At 46.4% G+C, this 20,261-nt stretch overlaps 1 protein-coding gene across 5 annotated transcripts in view; it reads right to left on the bottom strand.

Annotated features, from left to right (window-relative positions):
- KANSL1 (KAT8 regulatory NSL complex subunit 1) overlaps window positions 1–20,261 on the bottom strand; it is a 1,694,895-nt gene that overhangs the window by 183,577 nt on the left and 1,491,057 nt on the right. For 3 of the 5 annotated variants that reach the window (XM_085650272.1, XM_085650270.1, XM_085650274.1), the window contains one exon: window positions 9,617–9,729. In XM_085650272.1, coding sequence (XP_085506398.1) covers window positions 9,617–9,729 — 113 coding nt within the window. The remainder of the gene's footprint in view (window positions 1–9,616; window positions 9,730–20,261) is intronic. The other 2 variants (XM_085650273.1, XM_085650275.1) reach the window with 1 other exon arrangement.

The following is a 20,261-nucleotide window of genomic DNA, read 5'->3' as shown; positions in this document are numbered from 1 at the left end:
GGTTACAGACCTCGTGCAGGTCAGTGTGTGGGAACTTAGCACCACACCCGGGGCATTTCTTAAATGGAGTCCATTCCATGGATTGCTGGCGTGGTTGGCGCGGGTAGGCCTCACGGCCCGCGTTGAAGCTTCGATCGAAGTAGTTGGATTTTATGATGCGCGTCGAAAGGGAAACTGTGATCGAAAACAATACCGTTGAGTGGTAAGGATTGCGCATCGAAAAGGTTCGAAGACGATCCCAAACCGGAGCGGTGCAATACACATCTGAACCCGATGGCGGAAAAAACCAATCTGGGGATGGAGTTGATACCTTTGCGTACTATCATCGTAAGGAGTCACCACCTACCTCGTGACTAGGAAGACTTCTTCGAAGAAAAACATCCGAACACTATATGGTGATCTATGCCAACTGTGAGAAAGTGGCTCTGTATATACTGTTCCCAAATAGGTACAGGGTGTACAGAGTCCACAGTCCCCAGAGGCTTGGCAGAGGCTAAAGTTAGATATGACCTTACTCTCTAAAGTGGTAGCTTGGTCGAGCAGTAAGGCAGTATCAGAGGACAGTGTAAAGCATTTGTTGTACACACTCAGCCAGCAAATGGTCTCACACACTCAATAACTGAACTCTAGGCCAATGGTTTATATATAAAAAATTTGAATTAAAATATACTTTCTCAGAATTAGATGCTTTATATAAATACTTTTGCAATATGCAATTAACTTTTGTAAACAGTTACAAGTGGTTACAATAGGCAACACTATTTTAAACAATAATGCATTGAGTTCAATGGAAGTTTCATGTTAGTTGCCACAGATTACTTTTAGGATTACTTTTGGAATTCCAGGACTGGATCCTAGATTCAGTCTTGGGTCAGTACTTGGAATCAAGTGATAAAAGTCGACTTAATTACTGTGATGATTTTTAGACAATATTTTGCCATTTTAAAAGTTGAGACTTAGAAAATATTTCATAGAAAACAGTCAATGATTCCCTATGGCAGAAAATTCAAGTTACAGGTATAGTATGTTCTCGTTACTTTTTTAATCCAGTACTGGGTGCCCAGACTCAGTACTGGGACCTTTATCCAAAACAGGTAAGCAATTACGTTTTCAGAAGTTATTCGATTTTTAAAGGATACTTAAAGTTTGCAGAAATTGACACTTAGAAGAAATTTCACAGAAAAACAGTCAATGATTTCCTATGGGAGAAAATTGGGTTACTGGTAAGTACAGTTGTAAGTATTTTTCAGAGTCAGTGCTGGGCACCAAGATCCAGCACTGGGAGCTCACGTAAGAGCAGGTGAGTATTTTCGTTTTCGTTACTCGGCTGATTTTTGGTGAATATTTTAAGATTTGAAAAGTCCACACTTAGAAGAAATTTCAGGAAAAAGCCAGTCATCTTACCTTATGAAGAAAATTGAGTTATCGGTTTAAAGGTAAGTACTCGACTGGCAGAGTTGAGGTTCTGGGCATAGACTCAGGGGTCCCCCAGGGTCAGGTAGGTACAGTTGGTTCACCCCAAGCGGCACTAGGGTGGCCGGGTGCAGAGAGAGTTAGGCCCAATGTTATCCTATGAGGGATAGGTGGGCCTTGGTTGGTGGCTGCTGACTAGCAGGCCACACTGCTGTGGGAGCTGGGCTCCTGGTCACTTACTCAGGGCAAGTGGGGAAGTAGATAGGTGCAGAGGTTGCACTGCCAGGGCCACTCGAGCCGGGTTGGAGCAGGAGCAGGTTCGAGGGTCGACAGGCCGGTAGGGCTGGGGCCAAAGCAGTTGGTGTCTTCTTCTTCTTAGCAGCTGCAGGTCAGGTCTTCTAGCTCTTCTTCGGATTTTGGAATCTGGAATCTGGGGAAGGAAGGTTCAGGGTGCCCCTAAATACTAGATTTAGGGGCGTTACAGGTAGGTGAAGGACAGGGACCAATGGGCCCCTGTCCTGGGGTGGGTACACCCCCTATCCTGCCTCTCTCCTGTGGGAGGGGGGCAGTAGCCTAGTCCTGATTGGGCAGGGCTTCCCATCTTCAAGATGGCGAGAGCCCGGAGATGTGCTTCACCTCGCCTCCCCCACCTGAGGGGTGGGGTTGGCAGGCTGGCACATCCCCTGTCCTTATTTGGGGTTTCCGGCCAAGCTTCCCGCAAGAGTGGGGGGTTGCAGTGGCCTGGGGAAGCTCACAGAGGCGGCATGCCTTTGAAGCTTCCCCCTGCCCATCCTGGGGGAGGAGATTTAGCACCTCGTCCAGAATGTGCATTGTTGCAAACCCAGGAGAGCAGGGGCTCTCCTACCCAGGGGTCCAGCAACATGTCTGCTGTGTGCCAGCCTAGGCAGCCTCAGAACAGACGTGGATTGTAGATTTAGGTTTTAGGGGGCCTCTCTAAGATGCCCTCTGCGGTGCTTGGTACATTAAATCCCACACTGGCATCAGTGTGGATTTAATGTGCCGAGAAGTTTGATACCAAACTTCTCAGTCTTCAGTGCTGCCATTATGGTGCTGTGGAGTTAGTGTTTGACAAGCTCCCAGCACCATGTACTGTTAAATGGCAGCACTGCACTTACAGGACCCAGGAATGGACCTGGGTACTGTAGGGGCACTGGGCTCCTGCCTCTGTGCCCACACCACTGGCATAGGGCACCCAGCTAGAGGGGTGGCTGATTTATGCCAGGGCAATGTAGGTTGTGAGCATGGCACACAGGGATGTGTGCCATGTCGACTCTGTTTTGTCTTGTATCCAGACACTCAGCCTGCAAGAGCAGTGTGTGTGTGTGTGTGTGTGTTAGGGTACAGGGCCTCTAAGGGTGGCACAATGAGTGCTGCAGCCCTTCGAGGCCTTCCCTGGTCACAAGGCCCAGGGTACCTAGGGTACAATTTACCAGGGGCTGACATATGGCCAGGGTTTGTCAATTTGGGTTTTGGCTGTTAGGCAGTTTCTAGAGAAGGAACACAGGCCCTGGGCACCTGATTGGCAGGAGCCCAGGGAACAACAAGGAAAAGTGCATCAGCTATTAGGCAAAAAAAAAAAAAAGAAGGGGGGGGGGTGGGTTTACTGCAACAGAAACCCACTTTCTTACACCAACACATATGATCTACAGCTCATATGCCTCAAACTGTCTATTCCTGAAAGTAGGGGAGGAGAACCCGAGGATGAAGTTCCCACTCGTGGATTTGCTGCTTCTGTCTGCTGAGAAGGTCTGCAATCTGATGGTTTACCACTGGAAGATGCTCTGCCAGGACATCTTGTGGTGTATAGCCCATTTACAAATGTCTTGTGGTAGGCATGACAGTTGGAGAGAGTGTCCCCCCCCCCCCCCTCGGTATATACTTACATAGCTGTCATGTCTGTACGAACTAAGACAGCTTTGCCTATGTGGTGAATTTGAAAGGCTCTGAGCGCTAGAAACACTGCTAGTAGTTATAGGTGATTTAGATGGAGTTTTGTGCTTTAGACTCCACAATCCTTCGAATGTGCGATCGTGCAAGTAGGCACTCCAACCAGTGAGCAATAAGTCTGCTCTTAGCACGGTCTGTGGAACAGGGGCGATGGAGGGCCGCCCTTTGTATACATTTTGTGGGTTCTAACACTGCAGAGAGCGATGGGTGCGGCCATCTATCAACACTAGATAGGTCAACTGACCCTGCGACTGGTTCCACTGACCTGCTAAGCATTCTTGAAGGGGGAGCATATAAAGTCTTGCATGGGGAACAATCACGATGCAAGACATCCTCATTCCTAGCAGTTGCATGAAGACTCTTGCTGGTGGTAATGATTGGTTGGGCTGATACTGAGTGAGAAGAGACAGAATACTGAGAATTATGGCTGCATTCGGAGAGGCTAGAGCTTTGAGTGTCAATTGTGGCTCTCAGATAAGTGTGTTGGAAGGCTGCAGATGGTACTTCAACACATTCACTGTAACCCTAGTTGGTGTAGTAAGTGAATTGTGACTTGAGTGTGTTGGAGACACTTCTAGTAAGTGCTGGCTTTGATGAGCCAGTCGTCCATGTATGGGAAGACATGGATGTGCTGTCTTCTCAGATGAGTAGATGACTACTGCCAGATATTTCGTAAATACTCTGGGAGCAGTGGTGACTCCAAACGTTAGTACTTTGAATTGGTAATGTTGACCCGCTATCACAAATCTGAGATTTGCGATGAGCAGGGTGTAGTAGAATGTGGAAATACGCGTCCTTTAAATCTAGAGTAGAGATAAAGTCGCCCTGCTGTAGAAGTGGGGGCATTTGTTGAAGTGTCACCATGTGGAAATGTTCTGACAGTATGTAGAGGTTTAGTTCGCTGAGGTCCAGAATAGGTCTCAAGTAGCCGTCCTTTTTGGGAATAAGAAAATACAGGGAGTACACTCCTAACCCTTGATATTGTAACGGTACGGGCTCTATGGCTCCTTTTATCAATAGAGACTGGGTTTCCTGTTTGAGCAGGTGTAAATGTTCTGGTGACATTTTGTGAGAACGAGGTGGAATGGTCGGAGGATTGGTGGTAAACTCCAGGCAATAACCATGTTGGATAATTCCTAACACCCATTTTTCTGTAGTTCCAGATTGCCAAATGCGGAGGAATTGTACAAGACGTCCCCGCCAGGTGTTGAATGATCGGGGGAAGGATAGGTAAGTCACTGATTGTTAGAAGAAGGGGAATTACGAGGTGTGGAACCCTTGCCCCTACCTTTGCCATTGTTCCCTCTGTATCCTCTTCTAAAGAAGCCTCTTGTGGAGGAAGATTGATTGTTGCCTTTATACGAGGCAGCATTAGAATCCGAGGATATGGTCTTGGACCCCCACTGTAGAAGGAGCAAAAAAAGGAGCCACGATTTCAAGGAGACTGTCTTTTTTCATTTTCTCCAATGCCTGATCTACTTCGGGCCCGAAAAGATGCTTTTTGTCAAATGGGGTATCTAAAATGAACTGTTTGACTTCAGGTTTAAAACCGGAAATCCTTAACCAGTCGTGCTTCCTGAGTAACACACTAGTGTTAATCTTCCGAGCTGCGGTGTCAGCAGCATCTCAAGCACATCTAATAGAGGAATTGGAGATGGGCTTTCCTTCTTATACTAAATCCTGAGCTTTCGGTTTGTGCTCATCTGGGAGATATTGGAGCAATTGCACCATTTTGTCCCAGTGCGCTCTATCATACCTGGGTAATAGGGCCTGGGTGTTGGCAATGCACCAATAATGTACTGCCTGGGCGGCTACTCTGTTACCAGAAGCTCCTAATTTGACTCCTTGTCTGGAGGAGGTGGGGGCATCCCCCGAGGTTTGTGAATTGGCCCGTTTACGGGCATTAGAGACAACCAGTGAGTCTAGAAATAACTGCCCCTTAATAAAGACTGGATGAGACGAAGCAGGCTTATACTTTTTGTCTATTCTGGGAGTGAGAATATGAGCATGAACAGGGTCTTTGAATATATCATCAGCATATCTCATCATGCCTTTGAGCATAGGAAGAGTCTGACTGGATCTATATGTACTACTTAAGAGTTTCAAACAAGAAATCTTCTAGGGATTCTTTGTGTTGCTGTATCCCGTGATATTCTGCAGCTCTAGCAAGTAATTCTGAATACCCTACATTGTCATCCGGAGTGGATGGCTTTGCAGGGTAAACGTCTGGGTCAAGGTCAGTAAGTGAATCAGTATTATAGTCTCGCCAGGAATCTACTGGTAAATGAGTATCTACATAATATCCATTATCATCATCAGGCTGTGGTGGTGGAGAGTTAGTTGGTGTGATAAGTAAATGTTCTAATGCTGGAGAAGGTGATGAATGTGTAGGGGAACGTGGTGGAGGAGAAGGGTTAGTTACAAAATATTTTCTCGTTAAAGGAACTGTATAACGTATGTCCTCTGACTCAGGTTTGCGCTTCTGAAGCAGTTTGGTAGATGTCCTGTATCAGGATTAATGTAAAGTTCCTTTTGTTAAGGGTCCGATTTGGGAGGTGGGACATCGAAAATCGGATCCTGCAGCTTCTAAGGATAATTTTTGTGCTTCGGCGCCGAGGACTTTGGTGCCGGGATGGAATGACTTATCGGCGCGGAAGATTTGGTTTCCGAAGCTGCTTTTTTTATTTTGGTATCGAGGGTTTGGGCTCTGAAGCTGTCTTCGGCTTCAAGCCTGAAGGTTTCGGCTAGTGCCTGACTCGATGGAATGCAGTTGGCTTTGCTACAGGTAGGTCAAATGTTCAGGAACATTTGAAATTACTTTGCAGATAACTTTTTAGATTACTTTTTGTACTCAGTGTGATATGCCTAGATATAACCCTGGGACGTTTCCTGGAATAAAGGTAAGTCAGTCAGTTTTGGTCAAAACAGTTTCTTAGGTTTTCATACAATTTCCAACTCCACACTTAGAACCAAAAGAAGCCAGTGGAAACCTATGGGAGGAAATGAAGTTATCGGTTTAAAGGTATATTTACTTGGTTGCGGGAGTTGGGTTTCTGGGGTTAGAACCACGGTCAAGGATGCACTCAAAGAGCACCCTCAGTGGCACTAAGGCAGCCGGGTGCAGAGTGTTGAGGCCCAATGTTATCCAATGGGGGGGGGTCTCTGGTTGGTGGCTGCTCACAGGCACGCCACTTGGATGTTGGAGCAAAGCTCCAGGGTTTAGCTCAGGGCAAGGGGGGATCCAAGTTAACACTCAAGGTGCACACACAGCGGCAGCCAGGTGCTGGTTCGATGTCGGAAGCCCCGTTGGTTTTAATGGGAAAGCTCCGGTCAGACAAATACTGCAGGCTCGAGCACGAAGATCTTCTGGAGGCGCACAAAGATTGGAGAGGTAAGTTGTGGGATGCCAGGACACAGTCGGGTGCAGGGGCGTCTTTGGCATCTGGTTTTCCTTACCGGCTCCAGTCGCGGTCATCCTCCAGATAGGGGATGCAGGCATTGTCGGGAGACTTGAGGTAGGTCAGGGATCACCAGATTCCAGGTCAGGATTGCTAGGGAGACCTTCTCGTGGAGCCTGTTGGTGAACAAATCCGGTGTTCACGGGAGACAGTTTTTGTAGTGAAGGCAGAGCAGGTCAGGTCCTCTGGGGGGCTGCTAGCGGCAGGACGCACCAGGCTTCTGCTGGAGCAGGTCGATTTTAGGACAGGCCGGCAGGGCTGGGGCCAAGTCAGTTGGTGTCCTCTTCCTTCCGCAAAGCACTTCGGTCCTTTTTTTTTGTCTGCGGAGGCAAGGTTTGGGGTTGCCCCCAAATATGAAATTTAGGGGCGTTTCAGGTCCGTAGACGTTGGGACCAATGGGTCCCTTCCTTGGGGTGGGTACACCCCCTATTATGCCACCCTCCAGTGGGAAGGGGGCATAAGCCTCACTCTGCTTGTCTGCCCCCCATCCCCTCTTCAAAATGGCAGGTACTGAATTGTGCTTTGCCTCTCCTCCCCCACCTGAGGGGTTGGCAAAGGTGGGCACACCTTTCCTCCTATCTTGGTCTTCCCACCGATTCTCCCACCCAGAGTGGGAGTGAGAACTGGTGGGGGCCAGTTGCTGGGTCAGCTCACAAAGGTGGCAAGCCTTTGAAGCTTCACCTTTGTGGACCCAGCCCATCCTGGGGGAGGAGGCTTGGCACCTCTGCCCATGCTTTGCTTTGTTTCAGGACCCCAGGAGCAGATGGCTGTTGACCCAGGGTGTCCAGAAACGTGTGGTGGTGGAACCTGGAAAGCAGCCACTCAGTCAGGACAATAGAGTTAGGTCATTTTTCAGGGGCATCTCTAAGATGCCCTCTGAGTGCATTTTGCATTAAATCCCACACTGGCATCAGTGTGGGTTTAATGTGCTGAGAAGTTTGGTATCAAACTTTCCAGTTTTCAGTAAAGCCATTATGGTGCTGCGGAGTTTGTAATAAACTTCTAGCACCATATACTCTTTATGGCTTTACTGCACTTACAATGTGTAAGAATGGATTTAAACACTGTAGAGATACATGGCTCATCCACCAGTGGCATAGTGCACGCAGCTAGAGGGTCCTACGCCATAGGCAGTGGGTTGTAGGCATGGCACACAGGGATGTGTGCCATGTTGAGACTTCACTTTGTTCTGCACCAAAACACGCAGCCTGAAATGGCAGTGTGTGTGTGTGTGTGTGTCAGTCAGGGTATGGGGTCTCTAAGGGCAGCACAATATGTGCTGAAGCCCTTAGAGGTCTTCCCTGGTCACAGGGCCCTTGGTACCCATGGTACCTTCTACAAGGGACTTAAATGTGGCCAGAGTTGCCAATTGGGCATGCAACAGTACAGTTTTAGGGAAAGAACAGGAACTGGTTGGTAGGAACCCAGGGTACACTTAGTCAAAAGAGCATCAACATCAGGTAAAAAGTGGGGTGTGACCATGCAAAAAAGGGGCACTTTCAAACAAGTAGGGGTAGCACCTTGCTCTGGACTTCAGGTGGGAATGGTGTGGAGTCTTGCAGTGTTTTGCGATGTTGAGCTTCACAATCTGATATGGCCTTCGGGTTTATCTGGTAACAGTCAGCTAGTCAAACTAAAGGAGTAGAGCTCTGAAACCGTGTCTGAAGGTGACGAAAAAAGGGAATTTAAGTCTGTGTGCCTGGGCTACACTTATAGGTGGCTCCATTTACCATCTGTGAAGCAGAATGAAGTTGGTGTAGAGTTGTAAGATGCCACCTACTTGCACACAAGAGTACTGCTTTACAATTTTTCCAGACCCAGTCAGACGCCTGGGGAATATTCACAAGGTGAGGAATACACAGTTAGAAGTATCCATCAGATTTTACTGGATCCAGACTGACGTCTGGGGTATTCAAAGATGAGAAATTGGCAGACAGACTCATCCAACAGATGTGCTGGTATTTATTCTGCGTGCCTTTTCAATATATGCCATGTTATCTTCCAGTGCCATTGACTTTTTGGGGTACTTGGAAAAAAAAAAAAATCTAGCAGTGGTAGTGTAAAATAGGATCAATACAGGTTTGGAGCCCTGTTGTCTTACAGTTTACCCATTCGAGTTAAGAGTGACCATCTATGGTCCAAACCCAAAGAATATTTAACAAAATGCTTTTCTGAGCCAAAACACCAGATGGAAGAATAATACACAACATCTGAATCTGGATTACACTGATAGTGCATAATGCTCTAAACCTACATTTGGAATAAAGTCATGACAGCAGGATTACTTGCATATTCAGTTTTTGTGCTCTATAGTTCTTAGACCTATTTTCTGCGTTATAGTTTCATCGTCTATTACTTCCTAATACAAGCCTCAACTACACTATGTATTCTGTGTGGCAAGATCCCAAACACATTGCTTATACAATATTGTTTCCTGGAAAGACATGGTTAAAGACCGAACCAGCTGTGGATGCTTCCCAGTAAATAATCACTGCCCTAGGCCCCCCAAAAAGTATTCATACTTAGTTCTATTAAAAATAAAATGTCATCTGTAAGAGAGGCACTGTTTTTTTCTATAATGTAAATGCACTTAATCTGGTACACTGTGACTGTATCTAGAAGAGATATTTAGTGTTAAATACTAATGAACATCCCATGATTGAAATCCAACTTTTCGGGGGGGGGGGGGTTGGCGGCGAGAATCACGTCACCAGTGACTGAGTCTGATGGGGGAATTCACAGTTTTTTATCATACAATACAAGGTCTAGGACCTTACCTGCTCCCTCGTCTCTGAGGGGGCATGCTGGATGTGGACACCCACCTCGCCCGTTCTATTCCTTCACACCTCGCATGGAGGGCAGAAAATGCAGCATCAGACAGATCTTCAATCTGGAAAATAAAATAGGAAATACTCCTCACTTCAAGCTCAATACACACTGGCGTCAAAAGTAAAGGTGTTTCATATCCTAATCAAACCAGCTGAAGATTCCAGAAAATCTTCTAAATTCACCAAAGACTGCCTTATGAAGGATCTTATTGATACATCGGCAGTAAGCAAGTTACTTTTCTTTAATCCTAGTTCCATTTCAGGGGACCTACCTATTGAAATCATATGCACAGAACTGTCCCACCAACTTGCAGGATTCAGGAGCACTTTTATTCCTTCACTGGGAAGGAGGGTGGGTTATTTCCGATTTCAATGAAATACCCAGTAATAAGCCTAAGCATTGAACATAGTAGCAAGCTGATCCCTTTTAAATGCTGAGGAAGGGAAAAAATAAAAAATATGGATTACACAAAGATCCAATGAGGCTAGTCATACTTTGCATCTGCTCTACAGTCAAATCTACCCAAATCTCTCTTTCACAAAGATTGCCCTCAACTCCAACAGTATGGAGTTGAGTTTCCGCCGGAGACTGGAGTCCTCTGATCTCCACTTTTCCTAGATCTTTCTAAAGCAGCATCGATTCATCACCACGGTCATCACTGGGTGGGAGTAAGGAGAGGGGTCTGCCACTGGCTCAATCGCAATCAGATACATTCCCCCTGTTGCTACATAGGTAGAAGATTTAGCCCTAGTGGAGTGAGCTTTCGGTCCACTAACCAAAGGTTTACTGTTTTTTCATAGTACCATAAAATGCATGAGACACTTTATTTCATCTCAGACTGTTCATACTTTTACTGGACACCATTATCTAGATTCAGACTCCAGAGTGGCTACTCAAAGGATTCTTTCAGGAATTTTTGATTACTAGCACTGTTCTGTATTTCTTGTCTGCTTATTTATAGGATGTGCTTGCTGTTCAATTCAACGCTTATGACTGTTGATGAGGATCCCCTGGAGGAGAAGGAAAAGTTGCTCACCTGTAACTAGTTCTCTACCAGAGAAATCCTCAAAGTCATAAGCAATCCTCCCAGTTCCTCGGACAAGTAGTACTACAGTTTTCAGCAATTCTTCACACAGTATCCTCTGTTTTTCTCAAAAACTGACCTGACCTAAACTGTTACCTCTGGGGGCATGATGGAGTGTAGGGTATATTGTGAGGTTCTTAAAGGCACAGTGCCTGTTTTCTCTTCTATGCTTTGCAGTCTATTAACTAACAATGTCACATTCTCTTTCTTTAAAAAAAAAAAAAAGTTGTTAAAGATTTTCGATGGTCACTTTTCTATCAATGACTAATTTTTATGTAATTTACTTTTTTAAATAAATATTAAATGTGCTCATTTTTGGCCTTCCTTTAGGATGAAAACACGTAGACGCGCAGAGACACAGTGTATTGTTGTATAAAGTTAGATACACATACATACATAATTTTAAGTGCACTCAGGGATCACCACATGTGAGCGGGACTATTAAGCGCCTATGATGATTGATGAGGATCCCCTGGAAGAGAGCCCCAGTTGCAATAGATGTGTAGAATGTTGCTGTTTAGGACCCACTCGTGGTTTTCTGAGAAGATTCTACTTATATGATTGTGAGAAAGTGCCATCTTTCTTGCATGGTATGCCCCCACTTTTTGCTGAATGTACTTTGAGTGTGCCCTGGACTCCTGCCGATCAGGTGCCCATGGCCTATGTTTCTTCCCTAAAACCTAAAACCCAAATTGGCAAACCCCGGCCACATGTCAGCCCCTGATAAATGGTACCCTAGGTACCCAGGGCCTTGTGACCAGGGAAGGCCTCTAAGGGCTGCAGCACTTATTGTGCCACACTTAGAGGTCATGTACCCTAACACAAACACACTGCCCTTGCAGGCTGAGTGTCTGGGTACAAGACAAAACCAAGAGTCGACATGGCACACATCCCTGTGTGCCATGCCCACAACCTACACTGCACTGGCATACAAGGACCCACCTCGACGCTCCTGACGACGCCCGGAGCCTCAGAACCAGGGACCCCCCCAACCGCGATCAACAGAGGGTAAGATTTCCCGACATCAAAAGGCACCCCTACACCCGGTGCCCTGCGACCCCCTGTGCCCGACTCCTGGGTACCTACCTATCCTCCAACTACCCGACTTACCTCTCGAAGTGGTGGTGGCACCTGAAGAATCTTCGTCCCGAGCTTGCAGCTTTTGTTCGTCCTTGAGCTTTTCCATAGCAATCCAATGAGCACCCGAATGGTCAAAAGCACCTTGCACCCAGCCGCCCGGGTGGCCCTGGCAGCGCAACTTCTACTCCTATCTACTTCCCCATTTGCCCTGAGCAAGTTACCAGGAGCCCAGCTCCCACAACTGCGTGGCCTGCTGGTCAACAACCACCAACCAAGGGCCCCCTACCTTCCATAGGATAACATTGGGCCTAACTCACTCTGCACCCGGCTGCCCCTGTGCCGCTGAGGGTGCAACAACTGTACTTACCTGACCCTAGGAGACCCCCCCGAGTCTATGCCCAGAACCTTAACTCTGCCAGTGGAGTACTTACCCAAAAGCCGATAACTCACTTTTCTTCCATAGGGTAACATTGACTGGTTCCCCTTGAAATTTCTTCTAAGTGTGGAGTTTCTAAAATTTAAAATATTCACCTAAAATCAACAGAGTAACGAAAACGGAAATACTCACCCGCTATTAGAAAAGATCCCAGTGCTGGATCTTGGTGCCCAGCACTGACCCTGAAAAATACGTACGACTGTACTTATCACTAACTCAATTGTCTCCCATAGGAAACCATTGACTGTTTTTCTGTGAAATTTCTTCTAAGTGTCGATTTTTGCAAACTACAAATATTCTTTAAAAATCGGACAACAGGGGTGGGAGCACACCGCTTCACCTCTCAGGCAAGGTTCGCCCCTGGCAATCTGGTAAATGCAGTCTCTAGTTGCTCGCTTCGGTGAAATATTTGAGTGTTTCGCCAACGTTGGCGCAGATGGTGCTGATCTCTAGACACGTGTTTCTGGTTTGTTAACCGTCATCAGTAGAGATTACAGTCTTACAATTTTGGGTTTTCGGAGTAGACTGCCAAACATCATATCGGGTCAGGTACCTCTCACTGGCGCGCAGGTGCTTCATCCACGAGCTCGTCAGCTCCATGACTCACGGGAGTACTTTTAAATTGTAAGACTGTAATCTCTACTGATGACTGTTAACAAACCAGAAACACGTGTCTAGAGATCAGCATTATCTGCGCCAACTTTGGCGAAACACTTGAAAATATTTCAACGAAGCGAGATACTAGACACTGCATTTACCAGAATGCCAGGGGCGAACCTTGCCTGAGAGGTGAAGCCGTGTGCTCCCACCCCTGTTGTCTGTTTAAAAGTACTCCCGTGAGTCATGGAGCGGACGAGCTCGTAGATGAAGCACCTGCGCGCCAGTGAGAGGTACCTGACCTGATATGATATTTGGCAGCCTACTCAGCAAACCCCAAATTGTAAGACTGTAATCTCTACTGATGACTGTTAACAAACCAGAAACACGTGTCTAGAGATCAGCACCATCTGCGCCAACTTTGGCGAAACACTTCAAAATATTTCAACGAAGCGAGATACTAGAGACTGCATTTACCAGAATGCCAGGGGCGAACCTTGCCTGAGAGGTGAAGCGGTGTGCTCCGACCCCTGTTGTCTATTCTTTAAAAATCGTACCAACTGTGAAAACGTAATTACTTACCTGTTTTAGATAGATGCCCCAGTACTGAGCCTAGGAGCCCAGCACTGGATTACAAAAGTAACGAGAACATACTTTACCCGTAACTTGAATTTTCTCCCATAGGAAACCATTGACTGTTTTTCTGTGAAATTTCTTCTAAGTGTCGATTTTTCAAACATATAAATATTCCTTAAAAATCGCCTGTATAACTTATACGCAGTTTCTCAACTGCTTACAGGTGGTATACTAGTGCTGGATCTAGGATCCAACACCGACCTATAAAAAGTAACCATAACCCCACTTACATGCTAAGTAAATTTCCTTCCATAGGATAACATTGGTAATTTGATTAGAAAACGTTTCTAAGTGTCAACTTTCAAAATAGCAAAATATTGCTTACAAATCACAACAGTAACTAAAACGAATTTACTCACTTGTTTCCAAGAACTGTCCCAGGACTGAATCTAGAATCCAGTCCTGGAGTTAGAAAAGTAATCCTGAAAGTAAGCAATTGCACAGAACTTAAAATTCCCATTGAGCTCAATGTATTATTGTGTTTGAAATTGTGTTGCCTATTGCAACAAACTAACTATCGCATTCCAAGTCAATTGCCTATTGCAAAGTATTTAACTAAAGCATCTCATTTTGATAAAGTATATTTTGATACCTATTGTTGGTTCTAAAATAAAACAACATTTTTTATATAAACCATTGGCCTAGAGCTCAGTTTTTGAGTGTGTGAGACCATTTGCTGAGTGTGTACAACAAATGCTTTACACTGTCCTCCGATATTGCCTTACTGCTCGACCAAAATACCACTTTGGAGAGCAAGGTTATATCTAACTTTAACCTCTGCCAAACCTCTGGGGATTGTGGACTCTGTACACACACTGTACCTATTTGGGAACAGTATATACAGAGCCACTTTCTCACAATGATTAACTATCATTTTGCATGCACAATTGGTCAACTGCAGGGCCCCTCATGTTCCTGGCTACAATGCACTTCTAGATCAACTGCGCTTCCTAGGACAGTATTCTGGATTGTGCTTGCTCAAGTAGTGTATAGTCATCGTAATGCCGGTTTACACAATAAGGGACTTGGTAAACAAGACATGGCAATTCTGCTTCTTCTTGACAGGAAGCAGCAATTACGTTTTTCTAAATACGCCAAACACAAAATCTTTCATTCATTTGAACAAACATGATGCTCTCGAGGATGGACGTTCAGCTACTTCTAGAAGGTCCATAAGCTCTCGTTAGGGATGTTCAATATCCTATAGGATACAGATTTAGTCTTGAAGGCAGAATGAATTAACTTTGGAACTTTAATGCGATAGGAACTTTCCTGGTAGGACCATGTCCCTTGAATCTACAGACAGCCCATATGTGCACTTCAATCAGTTAGAAAAGCTTTGCTCACTATTATCTAAGTTGCGTATTCTGATGAAGTATATATGTTACAAAGATGATCGACGGCCGGACCATCAATGAAGAGACTGGGCGTGAGAAGAGACATCATTCTATGTATTTGAACTATTAATCCTCTAGCCATTACTGCAATGGTCTCAGATAAAGAGGGGCATGTGAAATCCAGAATATGCAGTATGCCATTGAACCCAGAAATCTGTCTTGCCATTAGGTGGACTGTTTTCAGAAGACTGACAGTTCTGAAGGATAGAAAGGAATATGCTACTTACCAGTATGCATCTGTTCTTGGCATGTAGAGCTGCAGAGCCACACACTTCGGATAGTAGATCGCCATCTGGTGTTGGGCTCCGATGCTTGCAGGTTGTTGTCTTCGGAAGACGTCTTTGGTCACGAGATAGGGGACTCCTCCCTTGGACTAAAGTGCGCATGGGCATCAACTCCATCCTTAGATTGTTTTTCGCCATGATGGGAAATGATGGCGTTTGAAGAAAAGAGAGATGTCCATGTGTGGTGTCTAAGTAAGACAATGCTGGAACAGATACAGGTTCCGGAGAGGTGGGTGGGCGTGTGTGGCTCTGCAGCTCTACATGCCAAGAACAGATGCATACTGGTAAGTAGCATATTCCGTTCGAGGCATATGAGCTGCAGATCACACACTTAGGATAGACTATATAGCAGTGTCTCCCCTAGCGGTGGTCACCTGTATCGGTTGCAGCAGTTTGAAGGAATATGCTACTTACCAGTATGCATCTGTTCTTGGCATGTAGAGCTGCAGATCTACACACTTTTGCATAGATCGCCATCTGGTGTTTGGCCCGTATGTTTGCAGTTTGTTTTTCCTCTTGGAAAGTCTTTGGAAGTCACGAGGTCGGTGACTCCTCCTTTGGATCGTATTGCGCATGGGCTTCGGCTCCATCCTCAGATTGTTTTTCGCCAGCAGGGAAAGATGGAGCGTAGTAACAACAGTGAAGAAACCCATGTGTGTTGTATCTATAAGACTGGAACAGATACAGGTAGCCCGGGAGGCGGGTGGGCGTGTGTAGATCTGCAGCTCTACATGCCAAGAACAGATGCATACTGGTAAGTAGCATATTCCGTTCAAGGCATATGAGCTGCAGATTACACACTTTTGCATAGACTATATAGCAGTTCCCAACCTTAGCGGCGACCACCGGTATCTGTTGCAGTGGTTTGAAATAGTGCTTTTAGTACAGCCTGGCCCACACTAGCTTGTTACTTGGTTTGCACATCTACACAAGAGTGTTTAGTGAAAGTGTGCGGTGTTGACCATGTAGCTGCTTTGCAGATATCATCTAGTGGGATATTCCCTAGAAAAGCCATGGAAGCCCCTATCTTCCGTGTAGAATGGGCTTTAGGGGGAACGGAAAGCGTTCGTTTTGCTTTGTGGTAGCAAATCTGGATGCATTTTACAATCCTCCTAGCTATCCCTGATTTTGAGATGGGGTTGCCCTTGTGAGGTGGAGAGAGACAAATAGTTGTTTGGTCTTTCTGAAAGGTCGTGTTCTTTGGATATAGTAAAGTAAGGCTCGTTTGACATCTAGCGTGTGCAGAGCCCTTTCTGCAACTGTCTGAGGTTGTGAGAAAAATACTGGTAATTCTACAGATTGGTTTAGGTGAAAAGGGGAAATGACTTTAGGTAGGAATTTTGGGTTGGTACGGAGAACAACCTTGTTCTGGTGCATTTGAAGAAAAGGTTCTTGTATGGTAAGTGCTTGTATCTCACTGACCCTTCTAAGGGAAGTGATGGCTACAAGGAAAGCTGTTGTCCATGTGAGGAATTGCAGTTCGCATTTATGCAAAGGTTCGAAGGGAGGCCCCATCAGCCTTGTGAGCACGATATTTAAGTTCCACACAGGTGAGGGTGGTACTCTGGGGGGAATTATTCTTTTGAGGCCTTCCATGAAGGCTTTAATGGCAGGCACTCTGAAAAGTGATAGGTGCTGCCTGTTTTGTAAGTAAGCTACAATTGCTGCGAGGTGTAGCCGAATGGAGGTATAGGCTAGATTACACCTTTGTAGGTGGAGTAAGTAGCATATGATGTGTTGTATAGATACGTCTAGAGGATTGATTGTGGTGTTATGGCAATAAACAACAAATCTTTTCCACTTGGCAGCGTAGCAGGCTCTAGTGGTAGGGCGTCTAGCTTCTCTGATGACGTTCATACAGTCAGGGGGAAGGTTTAGGTACCTGAATTCTAGGATTTCAGGAGCCAGATCGCAAGGTTGAGCTGAGCTGGGTCCGGGTGCCGGATCTCTCCATGGTTCTGGGTTAGGAGGCATGGTGAGAGGTGTAGCTTTTGGTGTGGTACTACCGAGAGTTCCAGCAGCGTGGTGTACCACGGTTGTCTGGCGCACGTTGGAGCTACTAGGATCAGTGTGAGGGATTGCTGTTGTAGCTTTCGCACCACTAATGGAATGAGTGGGAGAGGCGGAAAAGCGTACGCAAATTTGCCTGACCAGTTCATCCATATCGCATTTCCTTTGGACAATGGGTGTGGGTATCTGGCGGCGAAGCTTGGGCATTTTGTGTTTTCGTGCGTGGCGAAGAGGTCCATCTGTGGATGCCCCCACATTTGAAATAACAATGAAGAACCTGTGGGTGAAGTTCCCACTCGTGGATCTGTTGTGTCTGTCTGCTGAGCAGATCTGCCACGGTGTTTTGGACTCCTGGGACATGTTGAGCTAGGAGAAAGATTTTGTGGGGAATTGCCCATCTCCATATGCTCTGTGCTAATTGAGAGAGCTGTGGAGTGTGTGTGCCGCCTTGTTTTTGAATATAATACATGGCCGTCATGTTGTCTGTGCGAATGAGGACTGCCTTGCCTGAAATCCGGGGTTTAAAGGATTTCAGGGCTAGAAAGATTGCTAGTAACTCCAGATGGTTGATATGGAGTAACTTTTGTTGCGGCGTCCATGTGCCCTGCACTGTGAGGTGTAATAGATGAGCTCCCCAGCCAGAGAGCGATGCGTCCGTTGTTAGTATTATTTGGGGAACCGGGTCCAGGAACGTTCGACCTTTGGAAAGGTTTGTGGTGTTCCACCACTGCAAAGAGTGATGGGTGCGACCGTCTACAAACACCAGATCTGTCAGTTGCCCCTGGGCCTGGTTCCATTGGCGCGCTAAGCACTCTTGGAGTGAACGCATCTGGAGTCTTGCGTGAGGCACTATGAAAATGCAAGAGGCCATCAATCCCTATCAGTTGCATAAACACTTGTGCTGGAAGGGAGTGTTGAAGTACAAATTTTTGTCGCAAAGCCTGAATGCTTGCAATCCTGGCCGGATTGGGGTAGGTTATTGCTTTTGAGGTGTCTATGGTGGCACCGAGGTATTGTTTTATGTGGGATGGTGTTAGCTGGGACTTTTGGTGGTTCACCGTGAAGCCTAGTTGGGGAAGTAGTTGGATTGTGGTGGCGGTGTGGTGTACACATTGGTTGTATGAAGTGGCTTTTATCAGCCAATCGTCCAAGTATGGGAAGACGTGAATGTGCTGTCTTCTGAGGTGTGCCGCCACCACCGCTAGGCACTTGGTGAATACCCGTGGTGCTGTTGTGACTCCGAACGGGAGCACTTTGAATTGGTAGTGTTGTCCGTCCACTACAAATCTGAGGTACTTTCTGTGAGCATGGTGTACTGGAATGTGGAAGTATGCGTCTTTCAAGTCCAGTGTGGTGAGAAAGTCGTTCTGGTAGAGGAGCGGAAGTACCTGCTGAAGCGTTACCATGTGAAAATGGTCTGAGTGTATGTATGCGTTTAGGGGCCGGAGATCTAGAATAGGTCGTAGAGTCTCGTCCCTTTCTGGTATTAGAAAATATAGGGAGTAAACCTCCAAATTTTGTTGATTCACAGGAACGTGTTCTATTGCCTGTTTTTGTAGGAGGGAGATTACCTCCTGCTTTAGCAATGTGGAATGTTCTTGTGACATTGGGCGTTGCCTGGGTGGTTGGGGGGGGGGTGGGGGTGGGGGGGTAGATGTTAATTCCAGGCAGTATCCTGACCAAATTATTTGGGTCACCCATTTGTCTGAGGTGATGGTCTCCCAGACATGAAGGAAATTTGTGAGTCTGCCCCCGACTGGAGTGGAATGGTCTGGGGGGAGCAGGGGGAAGTCATTGGGTAGTAGGTGTGGCAGAACGGGCGTTGTTTGTTTTGCCTCTGCCCTTGTTGTTGTTACCCCTGTAGCCACCTCTTTGGTAACTTTTTGTAAAGGTGGTCTGAATAGGGGACTTGTACGATGTGGACGCTGTGTCTGAGGCGTAGCCTCTGAATGCACTCCGAAAGGATGAGCGGCGAAAGGAGCGTCTGGGCGGGTGAGACTGTAAGGCCCCCATGGAGTTTGCTGTATCCATGTCCTTTTTCATCTTTTCTAAGGCCTCATCCACCTTTGGCCCGAATAGATGTTCTTGGTCAAAATTATGGTTAAGGATAGAGGCTTGTACTTCTGGTTTAAACCCAGATACCCTTAACCAAGCATGACGACGGTGAAGGACGCTGGTGTCAATGGCCCTGGAGGCTGTGTCTGCTGCGTCTAGGGCACAACGTATAGAGGTGTTTGTGATTGTTTTACCTTCTTGAATCAACTCGTTGGCTTTACTTTTATATTTTTCAGGGAGATGTTGCATTATGCTCTCTAATTCGTCATAATGAGCCCTGTCATATCTGGCCAGCAGTGGCTGAGTGTTTTCTATACGCCATATGTTGGCGGCCTGGGATGCTGTGCGTTTGCCTGAAGCATCTAGCAGTTTTGATTCCTTGTCAGGTGGTGGTGCATCGCCTGACGCCTGTGAGTTTGCCCTTTTACGTGCCGTAGAGACCACTAAGGAATCTAGTGGCGCTGGTCCTCTAATGTAAGAGGGATCTGAGGGAGCAGATTTGTACTTCTTTTTGATACGTGGGTTAAGGACCCTGGCTCTAACTGGGTCTTTAAAAACTTCTGCCACATGCTTTACCACCCCTTTGAGCATGGGCAGTATGGAGGTGGACCTCTGTGTAGTATCGAATGTGTCTAGGAGGAAATCTTCCTCCACAGGGTCATTATATGCATGTCCAGCCCATGATAATGTGCTGCTCTTTGCAGAAGATGGTTAAACCCTAGGGAATCTTCAGGTGGAGATGGTCTAGAAGGGTAAATATCGTCTTGTGGGACGTTGGGGATATCTGGTATATGGTAATCGTCCCATGGATCTGGAGATCCTGTAGGCGTGGGGTCTTGTGGCACATCCCCTGTATCTTAATATGGGTCCCCATGATCATCATCGTCTGGAGATGGAGTAGGAGAACGATGAGGTGGGGTTGGAGAGGGTGGAGGTGGAGAGGAAGGTATTCTGAATGGAGAGGTAGCAGAGTCCTTCCTCTTTGGAGGACTCTTTGCAGGCTTCTCCAAATGT

The sequence above is a fragment of the Triturus cristatus genome, chromosome 1_1, assembly GCF_964204655.1.
Source record: "Triturus cristatus chromosome 1_1, aTriCri1.1, whole genome shotgun sequence".
Classification (NCBI taxonomy): domain Eukaryota; kingdom Metazoa; phylum Chordata; class Amphibia; order Caudata; family Salamandridae; genus Triturus; species Triturus cristatus.
The sequence above is the reverse complement of the archived record's forward strand: the minus strand, read 5'-3'. Positions and strand labels throughout refer to the sequence as shown.